At 51.6% G+C, this 22,530-nt stretch overlaps 1 protein-coding gene across 11 annotated transcripts in view; it reads left to right on the top strand.

Annotated features, from left to right (window-relative positions):
• Positions 1–22,530, top strand: part of CRISPLD2 (cysteine rich secretory protein LCCL domain containing 2) — a 120,508-nt gene that overhangs the window by 5,100 nt on the left and 92,878 nt on the right. For 10 of the 11 annotated variants that reach the window (XM_074370319.1, XM_074370320.1, XM_074370321.1 and 7 more), the window contains 5 exons: positions 10,244–10,559; positions 14,510–14,628; positions 16,878–17,010; positions 17,479–17,594; positions 21,347–21,447. In XM_074370319.1, the coding sequence (XP_074226420.1) occupies positions 10,320–10,559; positions 14,510–14,628; positions 16,878–17,010; positions 17,479–17,594; positions 21,347–21,447 (709 nt within the window). In that variant the 5' untranslated portion in view covers positions 10,244–10,319. Of the gene's footprint in view, positions 1–4,742; positions 4,867–10,243; positions 10,560–14,509; positions 14,629–16,877; positions 17,011–17,478; positions 17,595–21,346; positions 21,448–22,530 lie in introns of those variants that run through there. The other variant, XM_074370322.1, reaches the window with a different exon arrangement.

Genomic DNA, 22,530 nt, shown 5'->3' with positions numbered 1-22,530 from the left:
ACCCTGAGAACAAGGTCTTGGCGTGTTCTTAGGCCTTTCTTCCGGAAGAACACTTGGTTGTTGGCACCTTTTGCTCTGGGGCGTGAGCAAGTGTCCTGAGGGTTCCAGCATCTTCCTTCAGGGTGTGTTTAGTGACCCCTGTGCCCAGAAGCTTAGGAACTATGTCTGTTTGTAACCCCTAGGTGCCCCCTGGAATGAATGGGTTGTTTCCTCCATGGCACTTAAAATCTGTCTGTGTGTACATCGTACATTGTCTGCCTCCTCTCTCCCTCCCGCCCCAAGCTGGCTCCCAACACAGCCAGTCTGTTCTCATCGGGGGAAGCACCAGCTGCTTTAAAAACACTGTTTATTCCCAGGAACCTTCAAGGCTGGGCTTCATGGGGACTGAAGATATTTTCAGCTTTGGCATTGCTGGACAAAGTGCCCTCTCAGACGGGGGATGAACTGGGCCCTGTCTGGGAGAGTAGATGTCTGACCCAAGTGGGAGGCCCTGGCCACACAGGGCTCTATCTGAACTTTCAAGTTCACTTTGAAGGGCTGTCAGAGACCAGCCCCAGACTTGTCTCCCTGCTGAGACTCCTGGGGAGAACCCTGGAGGGTTTTTTCTTGCACAGTAGTGTTCTTCTGCTTCTCTGGAGACATTCTTCCAACAAGGCCAAAGCTTTTTAGACTTTAACTTTTTTCTTAAGCTTTTTATTAAAGTTCAACATACTAGAAAGGAACGCACACTCACTTTGTGCATGGGGGGGATGACTTTTCTCCAAGTGCACGTGTGCAAACTATAGCCTCAGTGGGAACCTGACCATCCCCTGGGGCCCCTCCCACAGCCCCACCCCCAAGGGTAACCATTTCCGGACTTCTGATGGCATAGGTTGGTTTTGCCTGGTTTTGAACTTTACGTAAATGGAACCATGCATGTTTGATCACTGGAGTCTGGCTTCTTTGGTTCAACGTTATGTCTTTGAGCTTCGTCTGTAGTGTTGGGTCTGTCAGGCTTTCAAAGCATAAATCAGACCGTATCACCATCGGCTTCATCTCCCCAGCACCCAACACACAGACCCTCTTTGCATTTAGAGTGAAATCCAGGCTTCGTGTCCTGGACCTCAAGGCCCCTGGCCATCTGGCCCTTCTGCCTCTGTGAACCCATTTCTCCCTGGCCATGCTGGCTCTGCACATGTCCTCAGTCTGGCCAAGACAGTGACCACCTCCGAGCCTTTGTCCCTGCAGTTCCTGCTGCCTGGAGTTCACCCCAGCCAGAGTGGTCTCTGCTCCTACCTCTGCCCAACCTCCCCATTTTCCAGGACTGTCTTCCTCCAACCTTCTGAATGTCTGTTTGCTGCGATGTCTCCCCCATTCCTGGGGTTCAGTTGTTCAATTGCATATTCCAGAAACTCTGTGGCCACCTGACAGTTTGCGCTGGGGATTTTCATTTGCAAAGCTGTGTGACGATTCCATAGCCTGTTGCTGTAGATTCTTGAGCTATGTGTCTTTGAGCTTGATTCAAGGATGTGACTCATGCTCGCAGGTACCATCCAATACCAGTGAATCATGCGTTTCAGGTGGGAGGCTGGTCCAGGTGCTCCCAGCCTTGTGGCCTGGAGCGGAGATGATCTGGGATGCTTGAATTCGCCCAGGAGGAGGAGGGAAAGAAACAGTCATCAAACACCAGTCAATCCTGGGATTCTGCCTCTGGGCTCTTTAGAACCTCTATTTTCATAATCTTCAAATCCTCTCCCAGGTCTGAGAGAAATTCAAGGCTTCATTTTGCTGGCAAGGAATTGGAGACTCTGAGAGGTTGTGGGACCTTTTGGGCAGCAACCACCTCTACGTTTGGAGTCAAGATTCAAACCTGGGTTGAACTGATGTCCACACTTTTCCACACTGCCTTCTGGGACTCTTTGATTTCTTATCCTTTGGAGGTGGAGATTTCCTGGCATTTATCTAAAGCTTTGCTGGGAGCATTGCTCCCAAGGAAACATCCACACATCTTCAACAAGGGAGAAAGGGGCCCCAAGAGTTATGTTCAGAGTATTTTAAGAATACATTAATTTATTACCCAGTCACTTTAAGGTGGCTTCTCTCATATAGTATCTTGGCTTGCATTGAACAAACCTAGTTTTTAGTTTCTTTCTTTCTTTTTTTTTTTTTTTTTGCATAAAGTAGATTAAGTAAATGTTTGTTGAGTGAGTGTTCTACTTTTGGTTCAGAATTGTGTATATTCTCAACATAGGATTTAAAAAATCGAGTGGGTTTTGAATATTATGTTTGTTCAGTTGAGTATCCCGACCTATTGTCCTGTGTATACCATAAGGACGTATCTTTTGCTGCGGGGACAGGAGGAAAGAAAGTACCCATGGGGGTGGTATTTCTGTTAAGCTCAGTGTCTATCCTTGTGGAGTTGGGGGACAGAGCAGTTGGCAAGGGAAGGACCCTGTCTGTTTCTTCCATGGTCCTGCCCTAATCCTGTCAAGAAGAGTTTAAGGAAAACTGACTGGACCCAGTGGAGGAGGGAGGACCTGCCCTGGGTGTCTGGTACCTGCCCTGCCGCTCTTCTCTGGAGGCTCTGCTCAGCCCTGGGATCTGCCGGAGATGGGCTGGGTGTCCCTCCCCCCCACCTCCCAGCCGCCACTTCATTCCTGGAATTTCTGGGTGGTTTGTGGGTCTGCCTTTGCTCTGCCCTTGGCTTCCTCGTTGACATTTTGAGTTCTCCTTTGTGCTTCTGAGGAAGAGCAGAGCCCGGGGTGCCCCTGCCTTTGGGGTGAGCTGCAGGGTCTCTGGCTGAGTCTGGCTGACATGGGGGCGTAGGTCAGAACTGCCTTGAAATTTTGGAGAGTGGGGATGGGTGATCGGTCTGAGTGTGGCAGACTCGTCGGCATTGACTGTGAGCAAGCTGCTCATCTGTGTTGAGCCTCAGTTTTTCATTTGTAAAATAGGGACCATAATCACCATGGCCCCACCAGTGTGTGGAGAAGATGAAATGCAAGATGCAGGGAGGATCTGCTGCTTTGTCCTCCCTCATTGAGCTTTGGCTGGGTTATTGATGACCAATGTTTGCTGGGCAGTTAATAAGCACCGAGATATCAAGTTGAACAAGATGCAGTTCCTGCCAGTGGAGTGCTGGACCTGTCTCATGCTGGCTCAAACCGGCTTATACCAGCTTGTGAGAATTAACAGTTAAGTTTTCAGAGAAGTCGTGGTCCAGTTCAACACAGCCATTGTTACATATTAAATTACATAAACTTACAGTGAAATAAGTCTTATTTAAAATGAAGATAATAAATACTCAAAACTTACCACATCCTAATTTTTTACTGCACTTAACTATTCGCTCTCCTCTTAGGATGGTTAGTGTCTCTTCTATGCATATGATGAAATGACTACATCATGGTTTGGTATTATGAAGCTCTTTCCAGAAACTCCATGCTCAGTGACCCCACATTGGTGGCTTAGAATTGCCGAGGTGGGAATAGTTACACAAAGGGAACTGGCAGACGCTATAAATCAGGGTGATTATTTTGGGGGTTTTGAGCATTGGTTGTTAAACATTCACCAGGGCATCACTGGTTCCAGCCCTCAAGAAGCGCACAGTCTAGCTGGCAAGGCAGATAGTGTGAGCAGACATGAGGCAGGCTGGTGGGTCCTAGGACACCCACAGGCAGTTAACTGTCATCAGTGTGAATTTGGTTCCTGGCCAGATGGCCACAATCATGCCACAGACCTGGTTTGTGACATCTCAGAACCCACTTCCCCAGGAAGCTGGGAAAAAGTGACCAAGGTTCCAGGCATGTAGTGAGCTGAAGTGTTTTTCAAATTTAGGGTAGGGTTTTTTCTCCCCATGAGCATTAGATATTTAATAGGATTTAAAAAAAATCAGATTTTGTCTCAAGGCAGAGAGGTGGGGCTTTGAATTAATATGATGAAGGGAGAATAGCCTTTTTCACTGCATTCCCCATTATTAATCCCAACCTTCCCCAAATCCCTCCAAACCAGGCATCTGTGGAGCATTTAGCATCATCTCACCATGATTGTAATAGCAACACTATTAACTGTACACTGTGTAGCGAACTGTAACATTGTTACACCCATAGGTTCGTGATCGTGATGGCATCCTACAGCTCATTCCTTGACCCCAACCTGCCCCCTCCTCTGCAGGCAGATCAATCTCTGCTCATCAGTGAAGACTCAGCAGAAGGGTCACTCCTTTCTGGAAGCCTCCTGGAGCTGAATCACACCTGCAGACCTGTCGCTCTTGTTCACCAAGGAGGCGCCAATAAATATTTACGGAATGAAGGTACAAGTCTCCTCGTCCAAAGGAGATCAGAGTTTGGCGATTCAGCGGTGAACAAGGCTGACGGATCTGGGGCCGTGATTAAGCAGTGACCCTGGAGTTGAGTCTTAACCCTCCAGCAGGAAATCATCTGCTGGGCCAGGGCTGGGGGAGGGCAGGTTGGGGTCATGCGATGAGCTGTGGGAACAGCATGTGCACAAGCAGAGAGCTTGGCACAGCCTCGGGGCTGACGGCTGGCGGGCTCCATCCTGAGATTCATCTTCCTGGCAGACTTTCCTTAAACACAGGCAAAGGCAGTTGGGGCGGGATGACGCATCAGACGTAAACCACATTCTCTTTCTGTCTCTCCTGAGAGTTGAATTCGGTGGCAGCATCACCCGGGCGATAGCCATCGGGGGAGACCCCTTGCTAGAATGGGAACACGCGGGTCAGCTGATGCCTGAGGTGTCCACAGAGCCTTGGCTTGGGGTGGAGGGGTGATCGCAGAGCTGAACCTAAAAGTTTCCCTCACTTTCAGAAAGCTGGATTTCAAGTCTGAGTCCCACTTCAAGCCAGCCTCACAACCTCACTAATACCAGGTAACGTCTCCTGGGCTCAGTTTGTTTTTCAGAAAATGGGATGGAATACAGCAAGAGTTCAAGTGCATAGGAAAGATGGGGCAGTGCTGGATTTGACTCCAGGTTAGGTCTCACCATTGAGCCGGGGGCTTGAAATCTTTGTTAGTCCCCTCCCCACCTCTCTGGTATGTTCTCCCAGGATCTTGGCCCTGTTATCTTATTTGTGGTCTCCCGGGCTAGGTTTTGCAACTGAGGCCAGGAAGACAACATCTCCCAGAGAGCATTTCTGTGGAATTGTACAGTTGTCCATGTGGGTGTTTCATGCAGTTGATCAGAGGCCGGGTCAGCGAATTGAGAAGGGCTTCTCCAGAAACTGTTGCACTTGGCAGCCTTAGAAGTGGGGGCAAAAGCACAGAGCTGAATAGTGTGGGCCCCTCTCTCCAGGGAGCTTGGGTCGACTGAGGTGTGAACTCCTCCAGGACGTTAGGAAGGCAGCTGGACCTCAGCGGCTGGAGAGCGCTCTGCAGAGAGCATCCATCAACGTAGACGTCGTATCTGAGTCAAAGGTGTGTTGGCAGATAGAGACTGGATGGGTGCCAGGCCCGATGATTGGGTGGGTCTTAGTGAAATCTCACCATGATGTAAAGGTGTCAGTTCCATGAGGGTCCTTCTCCTGGACAGAGTCACTATCTGACCCAGGGGCCAGTACCTGTCTCTACTGAGCCCGGCAGTCTGCCCAGGAAGCAGAGAGGGGTGGGAAGGATTATAGTGGGAGACTGGGTTGTTTGTGGGTGTCTCTCCATTGCATATGTGATGACGGGAAATCCACAAGGAAGCCCATTCCTGGGGAGGGCATGGTGGCATTAAGAAAGGGGCTTGGAAGTTCCCCACCCAGGTTTTCTGCTTGCAGTTGTGGGACCCTGGGAGGTTCCTGAAACTCCAGAAGCCTCAATCTTCTCATCTGTAAAATGGGAGCAATAGAACCCAAACCTCTGGCTCATCAGGAGGTGGAGTGAGAAATGTAATGACAGACATGGAGTGGGTCTCCCCTCTGTGTAAGCCCCTGCTAGCCTCCCTGGTGGGAGCATGTACTTGTCATTGGAAAGTTCTAGGTGGACAATGTGTATGTCTCATTTGGAAAACTTTTTTTTGGCCAGTAGGCTGGTGCCTGGTTCCAATGCCCAGGTTCCAGCCATGATCCCAGCCTTGGCCTCCATATTGGCCTCTCTGTTTCCCCTTCCTCCTTCCATACAGCAGCCAGTGGGATATTTAAAACATAGTCCTTTTCATTTATTATCTGATGCGTGTAGTGGTTTGCTGGGCTGCAGGACCGCAGACTGAGTGATTTAAACAACGGAAACTCATCTTCTCACACTTCTGGAGGTTGGAAGTTCGAGATCAAGGTGTCGGCAGGGTTGGTTTCTTCTGAGGCTTTGCTCCTTGGCACGCAGAGGGCTGTTTTCTCCCTATATCTCACATGCTCTGCTCTCTTGCATGTGTGTGTCCCAATTTTTTCTCTAAGGACACCAGTCCTATTGGATTAGGACCCACCCATATCTCATCTTAACTTAATCACTTCTTTAAAGACCCTATCTCCAAATACAGTCATGGTCTGAGGTCCTGGGGGTTGGGACATCTGACATAGGAATTTGCAGGAGACACAACTCAGTCCATCAGCCCATGCTTTTCTTCTTGCGTGCCAGCCCGTGCACCTGAGATGCCGGCCCTGTTACTGTTATGATTCTGCTTAAATCTTCGGTGTTCTCCAGGAGCCCAGACTTGGCAGAAGCCATCCAGATCCCGACCTGGCCCCTCCCCAGTGTGGACCCCCTAGACCCCCAGCCAGGCCAGACCACTTCCAGACCCAACAGTGCCACCCAGCGTGATGCTGTGGATGGCAGGACCTAAGAAAGTTGGCATCTCCAGGCCAGCGACTGTCTCAGGGTGGAGAAGCCACTCAGAGAAATGCCTCCTTTCACTTGTGTTTCTTCTCATGGGACATTTTGACTAAACTCTATGGTTCTCCCAACTCTAAAGTTCCACCCAAAGCTTTATCAATTCTCTCTGGAACCTTGGAGGGAAGGGCCAGTCTGGAGGCTGTGGACTAAGCAAGTCCCTTTAACGTTCAGAGTGAAGGTGCCCCACTGAGTCTGTTGGAATGAGGTTGCCATTGTTCAGGAGAACATGCCTGGAGGATGCCCTTGGGATCAGCTGTGGTTTCACTGTCCTTTCTTGCTTTGGCATTTTGCTTTGTTTTATTCATTAATTTTTTTGTACGTTCTTTTTTTTTAATTTTGTTTTTTATTGAGTGCAGTTGATTTATAATGTTAGTTTCAGGTATAAAGCAAAGTGGATCAGTTATACATATACATGCATATACACATTTTTTTTCAGATTCTTTTCCATTACATGTTATTATAAGAAACTGAATATAGTTCCCTGTGCTATACTTATTAATATTTAAGAAAATTTTAAAAAGACAAGTCCAAAGGATGGTATGCACTCACCACCAAGGTCTGGCCCCTGGGGATGCCCTCCTGTGGTTACCATGCCAACTCAGCCCGCCCACCTAATGTGAACAGAGCTTAACCTTTGCCATATTTGCTTGAGATTTTTAAATAAACCATATATTAAAGATAAAGATGAGTTCCCTTACATTCTCCTTCCCAGTTCCATTTCCCTCACCCTGCAGTCAACCACCACCGTGAACTTGGTCTGATTCAGTCCTGGTTTTACCATACAGACATGTGCACACACATATACCATATACATATATGTACCTACACATATACTACACGTGTTTATAATATATACACATATGTATATGTATGTACATATACTTGTATCCATAAACTATACAAGGTATGATTTATTTATATGCTTTAAAATGTGCATAAATACTACTGTTCACACTATATTCTACAACTTGCTTTTTTAGCCCAAGATTGCACTTGAGCTGTTTGTGCTGACAGTCACATAGCTCCTTTTATCTGTTGTCTAATAGTCCACCCACGATGCCCCACAATTCATTCACCTACCCTACTACCAAGAGTTGTTTGAGTTGTGCTCATTGGTGATTTAAACCAAACCCAGGTTTTGTTCTAGTTGAATTATGTAAGCAGGTCCTGTTGCATGCCTTTGGTGGGGGGGGCCCTGCCCCTGGGATGCTTATGCATAGGGTAAAGCCAGTCAAGTGTTGCCATGACGCCCGAGTGGCCACTCTGTGATGTCAGTCCTGCTCCCACTTCATCTCACGTCTTAACCCAGCACCAGTGCGTCTTGGCATCCCTTTCAGTCTGGCTTCTGCCGCTGGGAAATGTTCATATATGGTGGTGCGACTAAGTGGAGAGAGGTCAGGGGCCCTGAGAGGCTCTGCATCAGTCGTTTGATTCCCATGGGGCGAGTGAGCACACAGAAGTCCTCCCCGCCGTCCCTGGGGCTCAGCCCCAAAGGGAACTCCTCAGGAGGGAGACAACATCTCACCCACTTCAAAGAGAGTCAGGCCTCCCCCTGGATAGTGGTTATTTTTTTATCTGCCATGTGGGCTTGGTCAGGACCCTGGAGAGTTTCCAGGGTCGGAGATGGGAACTGCCACAAGTTCCCATAGCTCCTTGGCTCCATGCGCCGCCTCCTGGGATGTCCGGGTCTTGCCCCTGAGGATGTCCTCATCCAACTGCCATCTTGCAGCCCCAGCCAACTTGATTCGTGAAAACCTGGTTGTTGCTAATGTCCGTGAAGACTAGAGGAGCCTCCTGGGTTTCTGGGTAGGTTGGCATCGAGGCCCGGCTGCCTCCCGCCTCATCCTGGCAGGACTCTGGAGTCCCTTTCTCCAGCTTCTTGTGCTGTCTTCAGTCAGGCCTGTCCTGCTTGGAGGGGGCTGTGGGTTTCCTTGCTCATTTTCTCAGCCTAACTGGGAGCTCCTTGAGGCCAGGGACAATGCCCTCTTCATCTTTGTGTCCCAGTGTCCAGCACAAAATAGGTCCCCAGTAAAGGTCCTTGGGTGACTGACAGATTCCCCTTGAGTGTGACCCCTGGCCCCAGCGAAAGAGGAACCAGGGTGGCATGATAGAAAATTCTGAACCCTCAGAGGCATCACACCTGGATTTGCATCTCAGCATCTCCACTTACCAATAGGGCACCCTTGGGATCAGCACTTTAAGCCTCAGCTTCTTTGTCTGTAAAATGGGAGCAAAAACAGACCAACCTGCCAGGTCGTGAAGATTAGAAATGATGTAAATGGGATGACTGGTCCCTGGAGATGCTCAGGATGTTTCTGAGAAGGAACACAAAGCACAGCGGAAATTCACCTAATAAATTAACTTTAGACTTTGGGCTTTTAAAATTAGTAAGTGTATTCCAAGATGAAGACAACTTTTCCTAAGATGTGTGCCAGGGAAGAAAGTTTAGTAAGAGGCATTATTTGGGAAAAGGGCTCATAGCAAGAAAGGAAGTAAGGAAGAGTCATCAAGATCTTTGATGGGTCACAAGGTGAGGGAGGTGACCGCAGTTGGCACCAGGGAATCTCTGAGAGGGGTGAATCCCAACTGATGTGACCAGCAGGCTGTGCACCATGGCTCCTGGCCTGCCAAGTGTCAGGGTTAGGATTCTAGAAACACACTTTGGGAATTGCAGCTTGGAGATGGGCCAAGAAGGTCCGGGAGTCCCAGCCACTGTCTGTCCCCTTGGCCCTGCTGATGGCAGAAGCTGGCCGAGGGAGACTACGTGCCGGGGTGTGTAGTGGGTTTGCCAGGCAGGGACGGGATGAGAGCGGGATACACAGGCACACCTTGGAACTGCTCCTTCTTTCCAAATCAGCCAAGTGTGAGGCTGGGTTCCTGACTGGGTTCTGGGAGACTGTGTCGTGGTCTGTGCCGATGATGTGGGTGGTGCCCCGGGGAAGGGCTGTGCTAAAGAGCCTTGTGTAGTAATGGGTCTGGTGTTGCCTGCAACCACTTTGGTGAACTGAATCTGATTTCATGGGGACTATGAAGTTGGCTACTCATGCTGGTTCATGGTGAAAACTTGGGTGATGTGAAATGACTTTATCCATCTCTTTTGGGGGCAGGAGATGGAGCTCAATTCAGGCCATAGACCCACTGAAGTCCTGAGTGAGTAGAAATCTGATTCAAGATGAGAAAAGGTGGTGCCAAAAGAAGTTGAGTCCAGGAGAGACTGAGCCAGGATGTCCTAGGTGGAACTGGGCGGCTTGCCTTGATGGAAACCCTTGGCTTGAATCCCAGCTCCACCACTTCCTGTCTGCGGGACATTGGTTTTGTAGCTTCTGTGAGCCTCAGACTCCACGTCTGGGGAGTGGGGAGAATGATGCCTGCCCTACTCTCTGCCGTAGCTGGTTTAATACTGACTGCCTTTTCTCCCGCTGCCCTCTGCTTCCTTTCAGAGCGTTCGAGCACCCCGCTCTGCCTCGGGGGCCCAGGCTACACTATCACCCCAGCTCTCACTGCTGACGTGAAGCCATGAGCTGTGTCCTGCACAGTGTCGTGCCCTGGGCGCTAGTGCTGCTGGTCTGCGGAGCCCAAGGCTTCTTCCTGCCCAACATCACACACTTAGAGGAGCTGCTCAGGAAATACCAGCAGGACAAGCCCCACTCCCGGGTCCGGAGGGCCATTCCTAGGTCGGACAGAGAGGAGATCCTCATGCTTCACAACCAACTGCGGGGCCAGGTGTCCCCGCCAGCCTCCAACATGGAGTACATGGTGAGCACTGGGCAGGCCCCCCATCCCAAGGGCTGGGAGGCCAGGGGTCCATCCTGTGCTGTCCCCATCAGCTGGGATGTGGCCATCACTTTCCACTTCCAAAATCTGCACTTTCTTCCAGCCTTTCTTCTCCTGCACAGGAGTCTCGAGGGCCCTCTGTGCTTCTTGCTGGCATCTGAGATCTTCTTTCAGGAGCCCTTGTCTGTCTGCATTGCTTGTTTCCCTCCCTCTCCTTTGGCAAGAGAGGTATCTAGATGCTGTGTGTGTCACAGCCTCTGCACACTCCCCGAGAGGGCTGCCCCGCCCATCACCTCCTCATCCAAATCCCCACAGCCCTCGCCTCAGGCCTCCTCTCCTTCCTCAGACCCTGCCGCCCCTTTCCATGTGGCCTTGTGCTCTGACATCGGTCTCCCTGACGGTCAGACCAGCTGCGGGCCTACGAGCCCTGCATGGTCGTTGTCTCTGCCCGCATGAGGTGGCCCATCACCAGCTGTGGGGCGGATGAGTGGACTGCCTGTATGGGCAGAGCCCTGAGTAAGACTTGGGAACAAGTCCTCTGGGGACTTGTTATGAAACCGTTTCTTTTCTCCTTCAAGAAAATGGTCCCAGTATTTATTCCAACGGGGCTGTGCTAATTTTAGGGGGAACAGTGGGCCCCCTTTCAAACTGCTAATGCATGGGATAGCTGTGCAGACCTTTTTTAGGGTTAAAGATGGAGAGAAGCAGGGTAGATTTCTTTGGGGCTTTGGGTGCGGACTCCTCCCTGCACCTTCCCAGGACCTGCTTATTTGGCTTCTGTCCCCGTGGGGAGAGGACACTCTCCCCCTCTTCTAGATCCTTCCTGGACCCTACATCCTGTGCCCCTTCCCACCCTAAGGCCCTGTGTGGTGCCCACTAAGGAGTATCTTCCTTGTCCTGAAGCTTGACTGAGCTCCAGGCCCGCAGGATGCTGGCTGTTTCCCGCCCTCTCTGGGAAGCAGGCTGGATTTATGCTGGTCTTTTCTTCATGCACTGTACTGGCCTCGTGGTTGTGTGGGAGATTCGATGCAGGTGAAAGGAGCTCAGATGTACAGCAAGGCAGGGCAGCCCGTGGACAGCCCGTGACAAAGCTGTCGTGGTTTCCTATTTGTTTACTTCGTGATATTTCAGGACTGGAGTTGGGATCTGGGTCCCTCAGTCTAAATAGCCCACCTGTGGGGAAAACTGAGCCTTCAGGAGAGTCACTGGGGCTGCCTCTGAGCAGAGGGCCTTGGGACAGGAAAGGCGGTTCCAGGTTTGGCCCCTGCCTCCCCAGCCTCCTCGGCCCAGTGCTGCCCGGCCAGTTTCCATCAGACAAGCAGCACTGATTTAAATAAGCGTCTTAGACGCATGGCTTTTGGCTCAGCCCTGCTTGCTAGGCCTTCCAGCCACAGTCCTTTGAAACAGGCTTAGCACTGAGAGGTGGACTTTAAAACTCCAAAGAGTTAAGACATCACTTCGGGATTCAATACCGACTCTCATTCAGCCTTCCTCCAAATCCTATTCCAGGTACCCTTAGCCTATTTAGAGAGAGGGAAACAGAGGCACAGAGGGGTGAAGCCACTTGCTCAAAGTCACACAGCCAGCAAGAGGCAGACCCTGGCATCATACCCAGGTTCACCTAATGCACACACTCTCCCCAGCGCACCTCACTGCTCGGCTCTTGCCCTTCTCCTTTCGTTGTCCCTTTGAGGGGGAAAGGATGCCTACCTATGCCTTCCCTTCAGCGGGACGGGGACATGCTAGGGGTGAGGCTTCAGCTGGGAAGCACAGGCTGAGTGGGAGGTGACGGGGCAGGTGAGGCTTGGGGGGAGGTGAGAGCTGGAGGGAGCCCGGGAGCTTGGGGTCCATCACGCATGCGTGCGCGCATGCGTCACTCTGTGGGGAGAGTTAAAATGGCGACCGCTGCTGTGGAAAGAGCCTGGGTCAGGAGCGTATGTCAGCTGTAAGCAGCTCACCAGGCAGCCAAACCAGTGACTGTGAGTCCTGCGCCTTTTGCTTGGGAAACATTGTTTTGAAGTCCTACTAGGTGCCAGGCATGCTGCTGATATCGCAGTGGTGAGGAGGTGCTGCTGTTTGCCGCCCTTGAAGCGCCCAGGCTGAGTGGAGTCTGGAGCCCAGAGGCGGGGAGGGGGATGGGGAGTCAGGACGGGGGTGCTCAGTCTCTAGTGGGAAGCGGAGGAGGGGGTGTGGGGAAAGCCAGCTCTGGGATTCTCATCTGGCTCTGTCCTCCCTCAGACCAGCCTGAATTTCAAAAGCCTTTGGCCCCAGAGATCCCACCTGGCATGTCTGTCTCTCCCTCACTCCACCTGCGTCTTCTTGCTCCCCTCCCTGCGCAGCTGGAGGAAGTCCTGTGGACTCACAAGGTTCACCCCAATGGTGAACTATGGCACAGAATACATAGTGAGCTTCTGAGAAGCCATGACCCTCAGGACGGAGTCGTGGCTTGAGGGACTCTGCCTCCCTGGACTCTGGGGCGGGCCTTAGCCAGCCACTTCCAGAGGAATCTTGGTGCATCTGCCCCCATCCCCACTGCCTGCCTTTCCCAGTGGACAGTGTCTGCTTCTACGTGGAGCATCAGATGGGCCCCTGCCTGGAGGTAGATTCACTGACTGGGTGCAGGTGGCTTATTTGCATAGTAGAGAGGGTGTGACCCCTTGAGTCCAGAAGACAGGAAGGAGGCAGTCCAACATGTGGTGCTCTGTAGGGGTCTCGTGGGGTGAACAGGGACTCGGATCTGCTGAGGAAAGGGAACAGCGGGAGGCCCACTGTCTGAAGTCAGGAGGTGGCTTCTTTTATCCACTCGTCTGTCTCCTCCTGAGTGTACCTCACGGTGGTCTGGACCCCCACCACCCCATTTCAGGCTGTGCTTGAGCACTGGAGAAAGATCTGAGACAGTGGAGGCACAGTGCTTGGTGGGCATTGAACGTGGAGCACGGTCAGCAAGAAACCCAGAATGTCCACTGTGGCTGAATTGGTCAGTGGGTCAAGGGATGTGACCCAGGTCTCTAGAAGCATCTGCTCCAGGGCAGGATGCTGGGTGTTGAGTCGCAGTCATCTTGGCCAGAAGGAGATGGCAGGACAGGAGGAGGAGATACTCCACTCTGGGTTCCCACAGTTTTTGGTTGGTCCCAGGAATCTTTCCAGACAGCCTTTCAGTGAGCACCTACTGTGTGCCAGGGCTGGGGCTACCCAAAGCCAGATGACAGCCCTTGCCTGCCTGTGAGCTAGAGCACTTTCCCCAAGGCTCTGGGAGGAGGTGGAGCAGCCGCTGGCTCCCAGCCGCTTGGTGTCTGTTCCTCCACAGAAGAAAAGTGATCCTGCTCGCCTTGTTCACTGTGTTCTTTCCTGGGGAGTGGTGTGTGCTCCCTTGGCCAGCTGGGAGGTGGGGCCTGCAGCAGAGCCTGTCTTCAGATTCTTTGGCCCAGACTCCTGCCCATGCCCCCCACCCCGATTCAGGCTGGGCAGTGCTGGATGGGGAACAGGACTGGGCGGGTTGAAGGCATTTCTCACTACTTTTATATATTTAAAATGGTAAAATAGACATAATATAAAATTTACCCTTTGAACCATTTTTAAAAGCACAGTTCAGTGGCGTTAAGTGCATTCACACTGTTGTGCAACCATCACCACCATCCATCTCCAGGATTTACTCATCTTCTGTCTGACAAGTTAGGGGCCAAGCAGGAGCTCTGCAGTCAGCCTTGCATCCGGGATCCTTTAAGTTCTTTGCTGACCTGCCATTTTCCACTTGCTGGGTTGGGAGGAACCCAGCAGAGGCATGCACGGAGTCCCCGAGTCCAGTGTCGTAGAAGCTGCAGTCGAGCCCTCAGGTCTGCCTGGGGCTTGACATGGGGGCGTCTCTGCAGTTTGGGTCCTTACACCCATCCTTGACCCTGACCTCCTGCTGCCTGTTTCTCCTCCCACTGCAGACCTGGGATGAAGAGCTAGAGAAGTCAGCTGCAGCCTGGGCCCATGAGTGCGTCTGGGAGCACGGGCCCACCAGCCTGCTGGTGTCCATTGGGCAGAACCTGGCTGTGCACTGGGGCAGGTAAGAGCCACCGTGGTCCCCTTACTTGTTTTTTTTTTTTTGAGGGAGGTGCTGGGGATTGAACCCTCAGTGGCTAAGCATGTGCTCTACCACTGAGATATCTTCACTACCCACCCTTACTTGTGAGCTGGGGTCTCACTCATGTTGCTGAACCTCCACAGCCTTGACATTGTCTGTTAAAATGTCATTCACTGACCTTCCCCAAGGTCATCTGGGCCACATACCCCAGCACCCAAGCCGGCTGTAAGTCCCCTTCCAGGCTGAGGGCTGGTTTCATTAGAGGAAGCGGAGAAAATGTCTTTTGACTGATGAAGACTCACTGACCCACTATCCACGTGCTGTGCACACAAGTCATTCAGATTGAGGCCCGGGGGTCACCAGAGTCTGCTTCATTTTGCCTCTTTCCCCAAAAATTTGGCCTGCACTAGAAGTAGCCCCTCGAAATGCAGATCAGGGTTTGCTTCTGAGACAGAACCGGGGCAGGTGCTGTGAGGGGTCTGGAGGCGTGGCTTCTTGGAAGCACAGCAACACAGTATTGTTGTCTGCTTTCTATCAAGTCAGTCTTATGACAGCATTAAAAGAAAATGTCTAAAGGGAGCACAACCCACTGACCTGCTTCCCTTGTTCAACTTTTCATGTTCCTGGGCTCCTGGGCGGCATCTGGCCATGGGCCGGCATATTTTCATGTAGTTGTAACTGTGGCCAGGACAGCTGTTAATTCTTTTTCTTTTTTCCTTCTCATACAATATCAAACAATTTTCTGTGACATAGTTGTCATGGTTACCACCTTGTCAGGACTGCCTGTGGGCCATCAAGTTGACAGATCGGAATTTAGCCATCCTGTTCTTGTAACTTGTTTGGTTTTTTCCTCCTCCTTGGTTGATTTGAATGATTTCATCAGGAAGACTCTGAAGAATAGGATTGATAGCTCAAAGGGCACAAAGACTGTCCCCTTCTGCGTGAATACTGCTGACTCACTTTCCAAAAAATCCTCTCATCCCAAGGTCCCCAACTGTTCTCTTCCTGAAACCACCCCAGCCTGGCTGTGAGGCTCTAGGAAATGCATGGATGGGGTGGTGGGTTCCCCATGGCTCTGTATCTCTGTCGGTGGGTACAGCTCTTTCCCCAAGCTGACCCAAGAAGGTAGGCTATTTCCCCAGCTTCAGCACCGACAACCACCATCCTCTGGGTCCTGACAGTAGTTGTTACAAGACCTCCAATGGCCTCACTCACTGAAGTGCCCTTAGCAGTGCCCAGTCCCCCCATGTCTGTCCCCTTTATTGAAACTGCTTTGTTTGCACTTGCTGGTAACAGCAACTGAGAGTTTGCATCTGGTTTATCAGTGGTAGAGCACGGGCTTCACGTACACAGGGTCCTGGGTTCAATCCCCAGTGTTTTCATTTTATTATAGAAAATTAATTTTTTAAAAATCTGATTTATTTTCTTTCCCAATAGGAAGATGACTGGTCCAACCTGGCAGACAGGGCCGAAGTGAAGGGGCAGTGGCCACCAACCATGGCCGGGTGGGGTCTCCTCAGGGCTGGGGGAGGGGGTGGGGCTTGAGTGATAAAAATCCTAAATAGGAAGTTGGTAAAAGGGTTTGCTCAACTGACTGCAGAGCTCTGTGTGCCTGCAGCTTCCTGTGCCTCGAATGAGTTTACTGCCTTGTGTCTGAGTCCTGGCAGCCGAGAGAAACGAGAGGCTCTAGGCTCCTCTTTGGGGGGGGTGACAGGGACCTGTCTGTCCTGTCCCCCATAACTAGCTGTCTTGCAACTTTCTGATGCTTCCCTGCCACGGTGGTTGTGTCATCTGTGAAGCACCTGTTCAGTTACTTACTTACCAGTTTTCTCTACATTGACATGGACTCCCGCCTTCAGTTTTGTCTTAAGCAATAACGACAGTGAAATATTGGGTTCATGGGCTGTGTATATTTTCTCAAATGTATGTGAAAATAAATCCATGATTATTAACATAAAAAAGGACTCACTGGGGGCCAGGTAAAAGTTTCCTGCACACCCAGGTGGCATGGGGGTCACCCACGGTCACTCCTGAATGCAGAGGGATTCCATGGGTGCCCAGGTGAGCTGGTGAATTCGAGTTTTAAGCACTTTTAACAGGTGTTGGGTGGGATGTGTTGGCCCAAAGGAACCCCTCCTCCAGCTGCCCCATGGGTGGTAGTACCACCAGCTGGGGTATCTGCTGTTGGGTGCATTGTGGCTGGGACATAACAAGCTGGTCCACTCCTGCAGGTATCGCTCTCCCGGCTTCCATGTGCAGTCCTGGTACGACGAGGTGAAGGACTACACCTACCCCTACCCCCACGAGTGCAATCCCTGGTGTCCGGAGAGGTGTTCCGGGACCATGTGCACCCACTATACACAGGTATGGCTGGAAAATCAAGTGTGGCCTCAGCCCAGAACCCCCAAACCCAGTTGCTCACCGGGCCCTGGAGGACTGTTGCCCAGTCAGAAAACCTATGTTCTGTCATTGCCTTAATTTTTCCCTTTAATTCAGTGCTGCTCAAAGTATAGCTGGTGAGCCTAGCTGTTTGTGGCCAGATACAAATGTGGAAACTTAGAGTAAGCACTAGAAACGTCTATGGCGGTTTTATATTGCTGAGGCATTTTCCTTGTATGTGGTTTTTTTTGTTTGTTCCTTTTTTTGTTTTTGTTTTTGTTTTTTTTTTTTAACAAATAAATGGATCTTCATTGGGTTCAGGAAAGAATCTGGTCCTTCACTCCTTTACCACACACCCCTTTAGCACTAGCACCCTTTGGATCCAGGCCAGATTATGTCACCCTGGTATGTCTTGCCTCATGAGCTCTGATGGTATGGATGTTATCTTTTCAGATCGTTTGGGCCACCACCACCAAGGTTGGCTGTGCTGTGAACACCTGCCAGAGGATGAATGTCTGGGGAGATGTTTGGGAGAATGCGGTCTACCTTGTCTGCAATTACTCTCCAAAGTAGGAACAAATGACATTGTTTTATGGGTTGGGTTGGGTTGGCTGCCATGGAAGACCCAACTAAAACTGGCTTAAATGGTGAAATATCTTCATTATTTACATAACAAGGCATCTAGAGGTTGGTGCATCCGGGTTAGCTTACTAGTTCAGCAATGTCAGGCTCTGTCTGTCTTCTTGTTGTGTGGGCCTCTCCTCATGGTCGCAAGATGGCTGCAGTGCACCAGGCATCACATCCTCCCAAATAGAAGGGAGGAGAATGGTAGAAAGGAGCTCTCTCCTTAGGCCTTTCTCACCCCTGGCCCACTTTCTCCTTATGTCATTGGCCAGAACTGGACCACTCATGGACAAGGGGGAACGAGACTGCCCCAAGTGGCTTTGATCAGTGAAATTGCCCCAGTTGGCTTTGCAGTCATCCTCTGGGACTACCTGAATAAGTCAGAAGCAGGAATAGCTGTTGGCTGGGCAACCAGTACTGTCTGCCATAGTGATTTTTTTCTCTCTGAAAAAATGCAGCAGACACCTAGAAAATAGGTATTCATGCTAGACCTAGTTTTTGCATCTTTATATTTCCCCTTCTAGACAGGGCTTACTCAAGTCTTTATGTCATAATCCCTCTTCCTCCTTATAGCACCCTGATATCATCAGTGTGTCATTTTCCCTTTACTCATTCACCTCCGTTGCTCATCAGACAAATATGTGCTGATTCTGGAAGAACGGCTCCCCCAGTTTACAGCCTGTGGTTTGTACGCTGGCCACTGGACTGGCCGCTATCCTAGCACCAGGCCTTGCACTCAGTGGGCCCTTGAGGCATTTTTTCTCAGTGACCAAATGAAATGGGAATGACCTCATGTATTGGGTTGGGTCAGGAGCGGCCATGGGAAGGTGGGATGAAAAGGGAAATCGCTGAGGATGGGAGGAAAATGGAAGCCCTTCATAAACCGTCCGGGATGCCTGTGGTGACAGTGTCTCAGCAGCCCACAGCAATGAAGGCAGGGGGATTACATCATTGATGGGGAGGGACCCAAGCCCCTGGGAGACCAATGAACGGGTCCACACCATAGTGGAACTCCTGGCAAAGTGGCAGGTGAGAGTGAGGAATAATTCAATTTGAGTCTTTATATTAAAAAATACACTAGGAGAAATACCATTTTAGAAATACCATTCTTCCCTTATTTCGCCTCTCCCCCTTTCTTGAAATATAAAAGCCTGTGTACAGTGAAATATACTAATCCCAAGTGCACAGCTCGATAAATTTTCATACATTTAAACATGTATCAGTCAGCTTGGACTGCCATAACAAACACCTCAGACTGGACACCTTGAACAACAGGCATTTCTCCTAGCTCTGGAGGCTGGAAGTCCAGATTAGAGTCTGGCAGAGTCAGTTCCTGGTGAGGATTCTCTTCTTGGCTCAGAAGTGGCTGCCTTCTCCCATGTCTTCTCATGGTGTTTCCTCGGCTTGTGCGGAGGGAGAGGGAGAGGCAGAGAGAAAGAAAGAGGGAAAGAGAGGGAGGGGAAAGAGAGCTCTCTGTGTCTCTTCTTACAAGGACACTAATCCTATCAGATCAAGGTCCCACCCTTGTGATCTCAGTTAACCTTAGTCACCTCCTCAGGGACCCCATCCCCAAATACAGCCACCCTGGGGGCTAGGGCTTCAATATATGAGTTGGGGGGGTCACACATTCAGCCCATACAAGATGTATATACCCGTGTACCTACCACCCGGGTCAAGGTAGGGAGTATTTCTAGGGCCCCAGGCTGGGAGGGTAGCTTCCTCGTGCCCCCGAGAGTGGCCAGCATTGTGGTCAATGCCCACCATCTGCTTCTCAACCCCACATCTGTGAGATGCGTCTGAGGTCTTGTGTGTTTTGTGGGCAGTTTGGTTGATGGCTGTGTGGTTTTCCATGGTGTCCATGGCCTCTTCCTTCAAGAGTCTGAGCCCCCAGCTGTGCAGGGGGCACTGGCCTAGAGGGTGGGCCCCGGGGCGGTGTCTGGGCTCAGACCCTTTGGTTGGGGGTGGGGTGGAGGGTCTTGATGGCCTGGAGCATGCAGGGAGGACACTCACTTTGAGGGGCTGTTGGAAGAGCAGGGAGATCGTCCATCTATAAGACGTGGGTGCAGGGCCTGGCACACAGCCGGGGCTCCACAGGTGCTCTCCTCATGTTCACCCCGTGGAGTGTTACTGCTCCAGCCATGTGGGAGGCCTGGTTTGTGGTTGTATGTGGAACCTACATACGCTGTTGAACTTAGCTGGAGAAGGGGAGGAGCCGGTCCAAGGGCCCAAATGTTCTGAACAGACCTACTGAGCCCCACCCAGTGATAGGGCAGGTGCTGGGGCACCCTGGGTCCACCGACCATGGTCCACTTGTGGGGGTCACCTTGAAGGTAACCCCCCTGTGAGTCCCTAGCCAGCCTACATATGGGCAGACGTGCTCAGCGGAGTGGGGTCTGCAGCATGGTCAAGGATGTTATTTTGTCACTGGTGGGGTACCAGTGATAATGGCCCCCACCCACCATCCCCAGGCCGGATGCCCATGTGCTCCTGGGTGATGGCATTCTGCTATTTTGAGCCATCGGAGGGCAAACAGAGAGTGTGTTTTCTGCAGTTTGTCTCCTGGCCAACACTAGCAGGACCCCTCCTTGGCCACAGGAAAGCTGTCATCCGGATGAGTGTGTTGGTTTAGCAAATGCTGGAGAGCGTGCAGCCTCTATCAGGAGCTGGCCTGGGTCTGAGGTGTCCACGGCCACTACGTCCAGCTCATGACAAACCCCTGCTGTGACCCCATCACAGAGAAGGAAGCAGAGGCTCCAGGTGGAATAGAGTTGGCAGGGTCACCCAGCTGGAAGGACCAGGTCCAGCCCTGGAGTTTGTTTTCAGCACCCAGCCAGAGAAGGCTGGGGTTATGCTTGGCCCAGCAGCGCGTTACCCAGTCTGTTTTACGAGTGAACCAGTGGATGACTGGGGCAATCACGAAGGAACTTTCTAGAATAAATCCCAAAGACTAGTCCCCAGTCACTCACCACTCCAACTGGGCCCAGGCGCTATGAGAAGGCCTTGGAAATTCTGCTCATTACCTGCTACCCGGCCCTGGAGAGATCCCACTGAGCGACCTCTAGGATTTCTGGGAACTTCAGAGGGAGACAGATGGCCAGAGGGACCTTGGTCCCAGCCCTGAGAGCAGAGTGTGGTCAGAGGCTCTAAGCCTTACAGCCTGGGTTCAACTCCGGGCCCTCCCACTCACTCGCTTTGTGACCTCGGGCAAGTCCCTTAACTTCTCTGAGCCTCAATTTCCTCTTCTGAAAAAGGATTGAATTCCAACATGTCTCTCCTGGCATGTCGGAGGGATGGAGTGAGTGGATGGGTATGTGGTAAGAGCTGGGTAAACACAAGGCACTCCCTGGAACAGGCTGACCTTTACTCATTTGAGAAATGGCTTCAAAGTGGATCCCAGCAGCTTCCAGGGCAGAGGCATTGGAGCTGGGGCTTGGGGTGGCTGACAGTGTTCAGAGTTGTGTGAGGGAGCAATGTGAGGAGGCATGGGGCCACGGACGAAAGGTTCAGGGAGAGGGATGCTTCGTAGCTCTGGACTGGGATTCTCTTAGAATTCTGTAGACTGTGCACAGGGTGGGCCCCAGGCAGGTGCCTTTCCCCCTTTACACCTTCCTTCCTCCCTGATGGTGTTCGGGGCCCCAAGAGGGTCCAGGAAGGAGAGAGGGGCACCCTCCTGATGGTGTTTCTGGTCTGTTCTCAGGGGAAACTGGATTGGAGAGGCCCCCTACAGAACTGGCCGGCCCTGCTCCGAGTGCCCGTCCAGCTACGGAGGCAGCTGCAAGAACAACTTGTGTTACCGAGGTAGGAAACCACTTCAAAACCCTTTGGAATGGGTTCCCCTTCCGCCCATGAGTCACAGAGCAGCTTATGTGAAATGGGGAAATTGGACGACAAGTCCCTGCCACCCTTGACCTAGTGCTTGCCTCATTTCCTGATGCCCCCCTCTGCTGCCTCGAGCATGTGAAGAGCCCCAGCTCCAGACTCGGAGTTCAGCTCCAGCCCCCACCAGGGGCATCCCCCGGTAGGGTCCCCCTGGGCAGACATATCCCTGCCCTCTTGTGCTCAGAATTTGGTATAAAACAAGCAGGATTGAAAAGAGACACATAACAGATGTTCCAGGTGAGCTGCAGGCTGAGCAGGGGCCATCCCCGTGGATTGTCAGAGCCCTTCCTGCGGTCTGTGGCCCTCACCAGCCACCTGCCCATGTTTGCAGCTTCACCTGACTCCTCACAACCTCTGCGTTCCCCTCGCCAACAGCTCAGGCCAGGCCGGAGCTTTCAGAGGTTGTGTATTTTCCAGCTCTTCCACCATTTGTTCATTGTCAGCCACTCATCTGTTTCCACTTTCCTTTCTCCTGTAAATAATGCACATTTTTCATGCCTGAAGTGCTCCTTACATTTGGGACTATTTCCTCAGGCTCCGTCCCAGAGCTGGGCCAAGGGGCTGCCTGTGGTTTTGTGGCTGAGATGTGTTTTTTCACGTGGCTCCATCAACGGGTCATGTGACACTTTTCAGGAGGGTTGGGAGGGGCAGGAGGGAGCAGCCCTCTGGGCCGGGCCTTCCCTGCTGGGGGGACATAGGGTCAGTCCAGTGGGCTCTGGGGTGAAGAGTAGGGGTTCCAGACCCTCTCAGGCCAGCTGTTTGCTGCTGATTCTGCCCACTGAGGTGGGGGGTGGTTATAGTAAGGGAGAGAAACAAAGATCCAACAGTCCATCTATGCTGGTCCCGTGGGGTTGTGAGTTATGTGCAGGTGACAGAGTCTCCAGGGGGAACACAGGGGCCTCAACCCACAGCCTGGACAGGAGGCTTTTGGTTCTGGATCTGCATGATTGAAGGCTGGTTGCTTAACCCACTCGATCACTCTACCCATCAGCAAAATGGGTA

The sequence above is a fragment of the Camelus bactrianus genome, chromosome 9 (assembly GCF_048773025.1).
Source record: "Camelus bactrianus isolate YW-2024 breed Bactrian camel chromosome 9, ASM4877302v1, whole genome shotgun sequence".
Taxonomy (NCBI): Eukaryota; Metazoa; Chordata; class Mammalia; order Artiodactyla; family Camelidae; genus Camelus; species Camelus bactrianus.
This window is presented reverse-complemented; position numbering and strand designations above follow the sequence as displayed.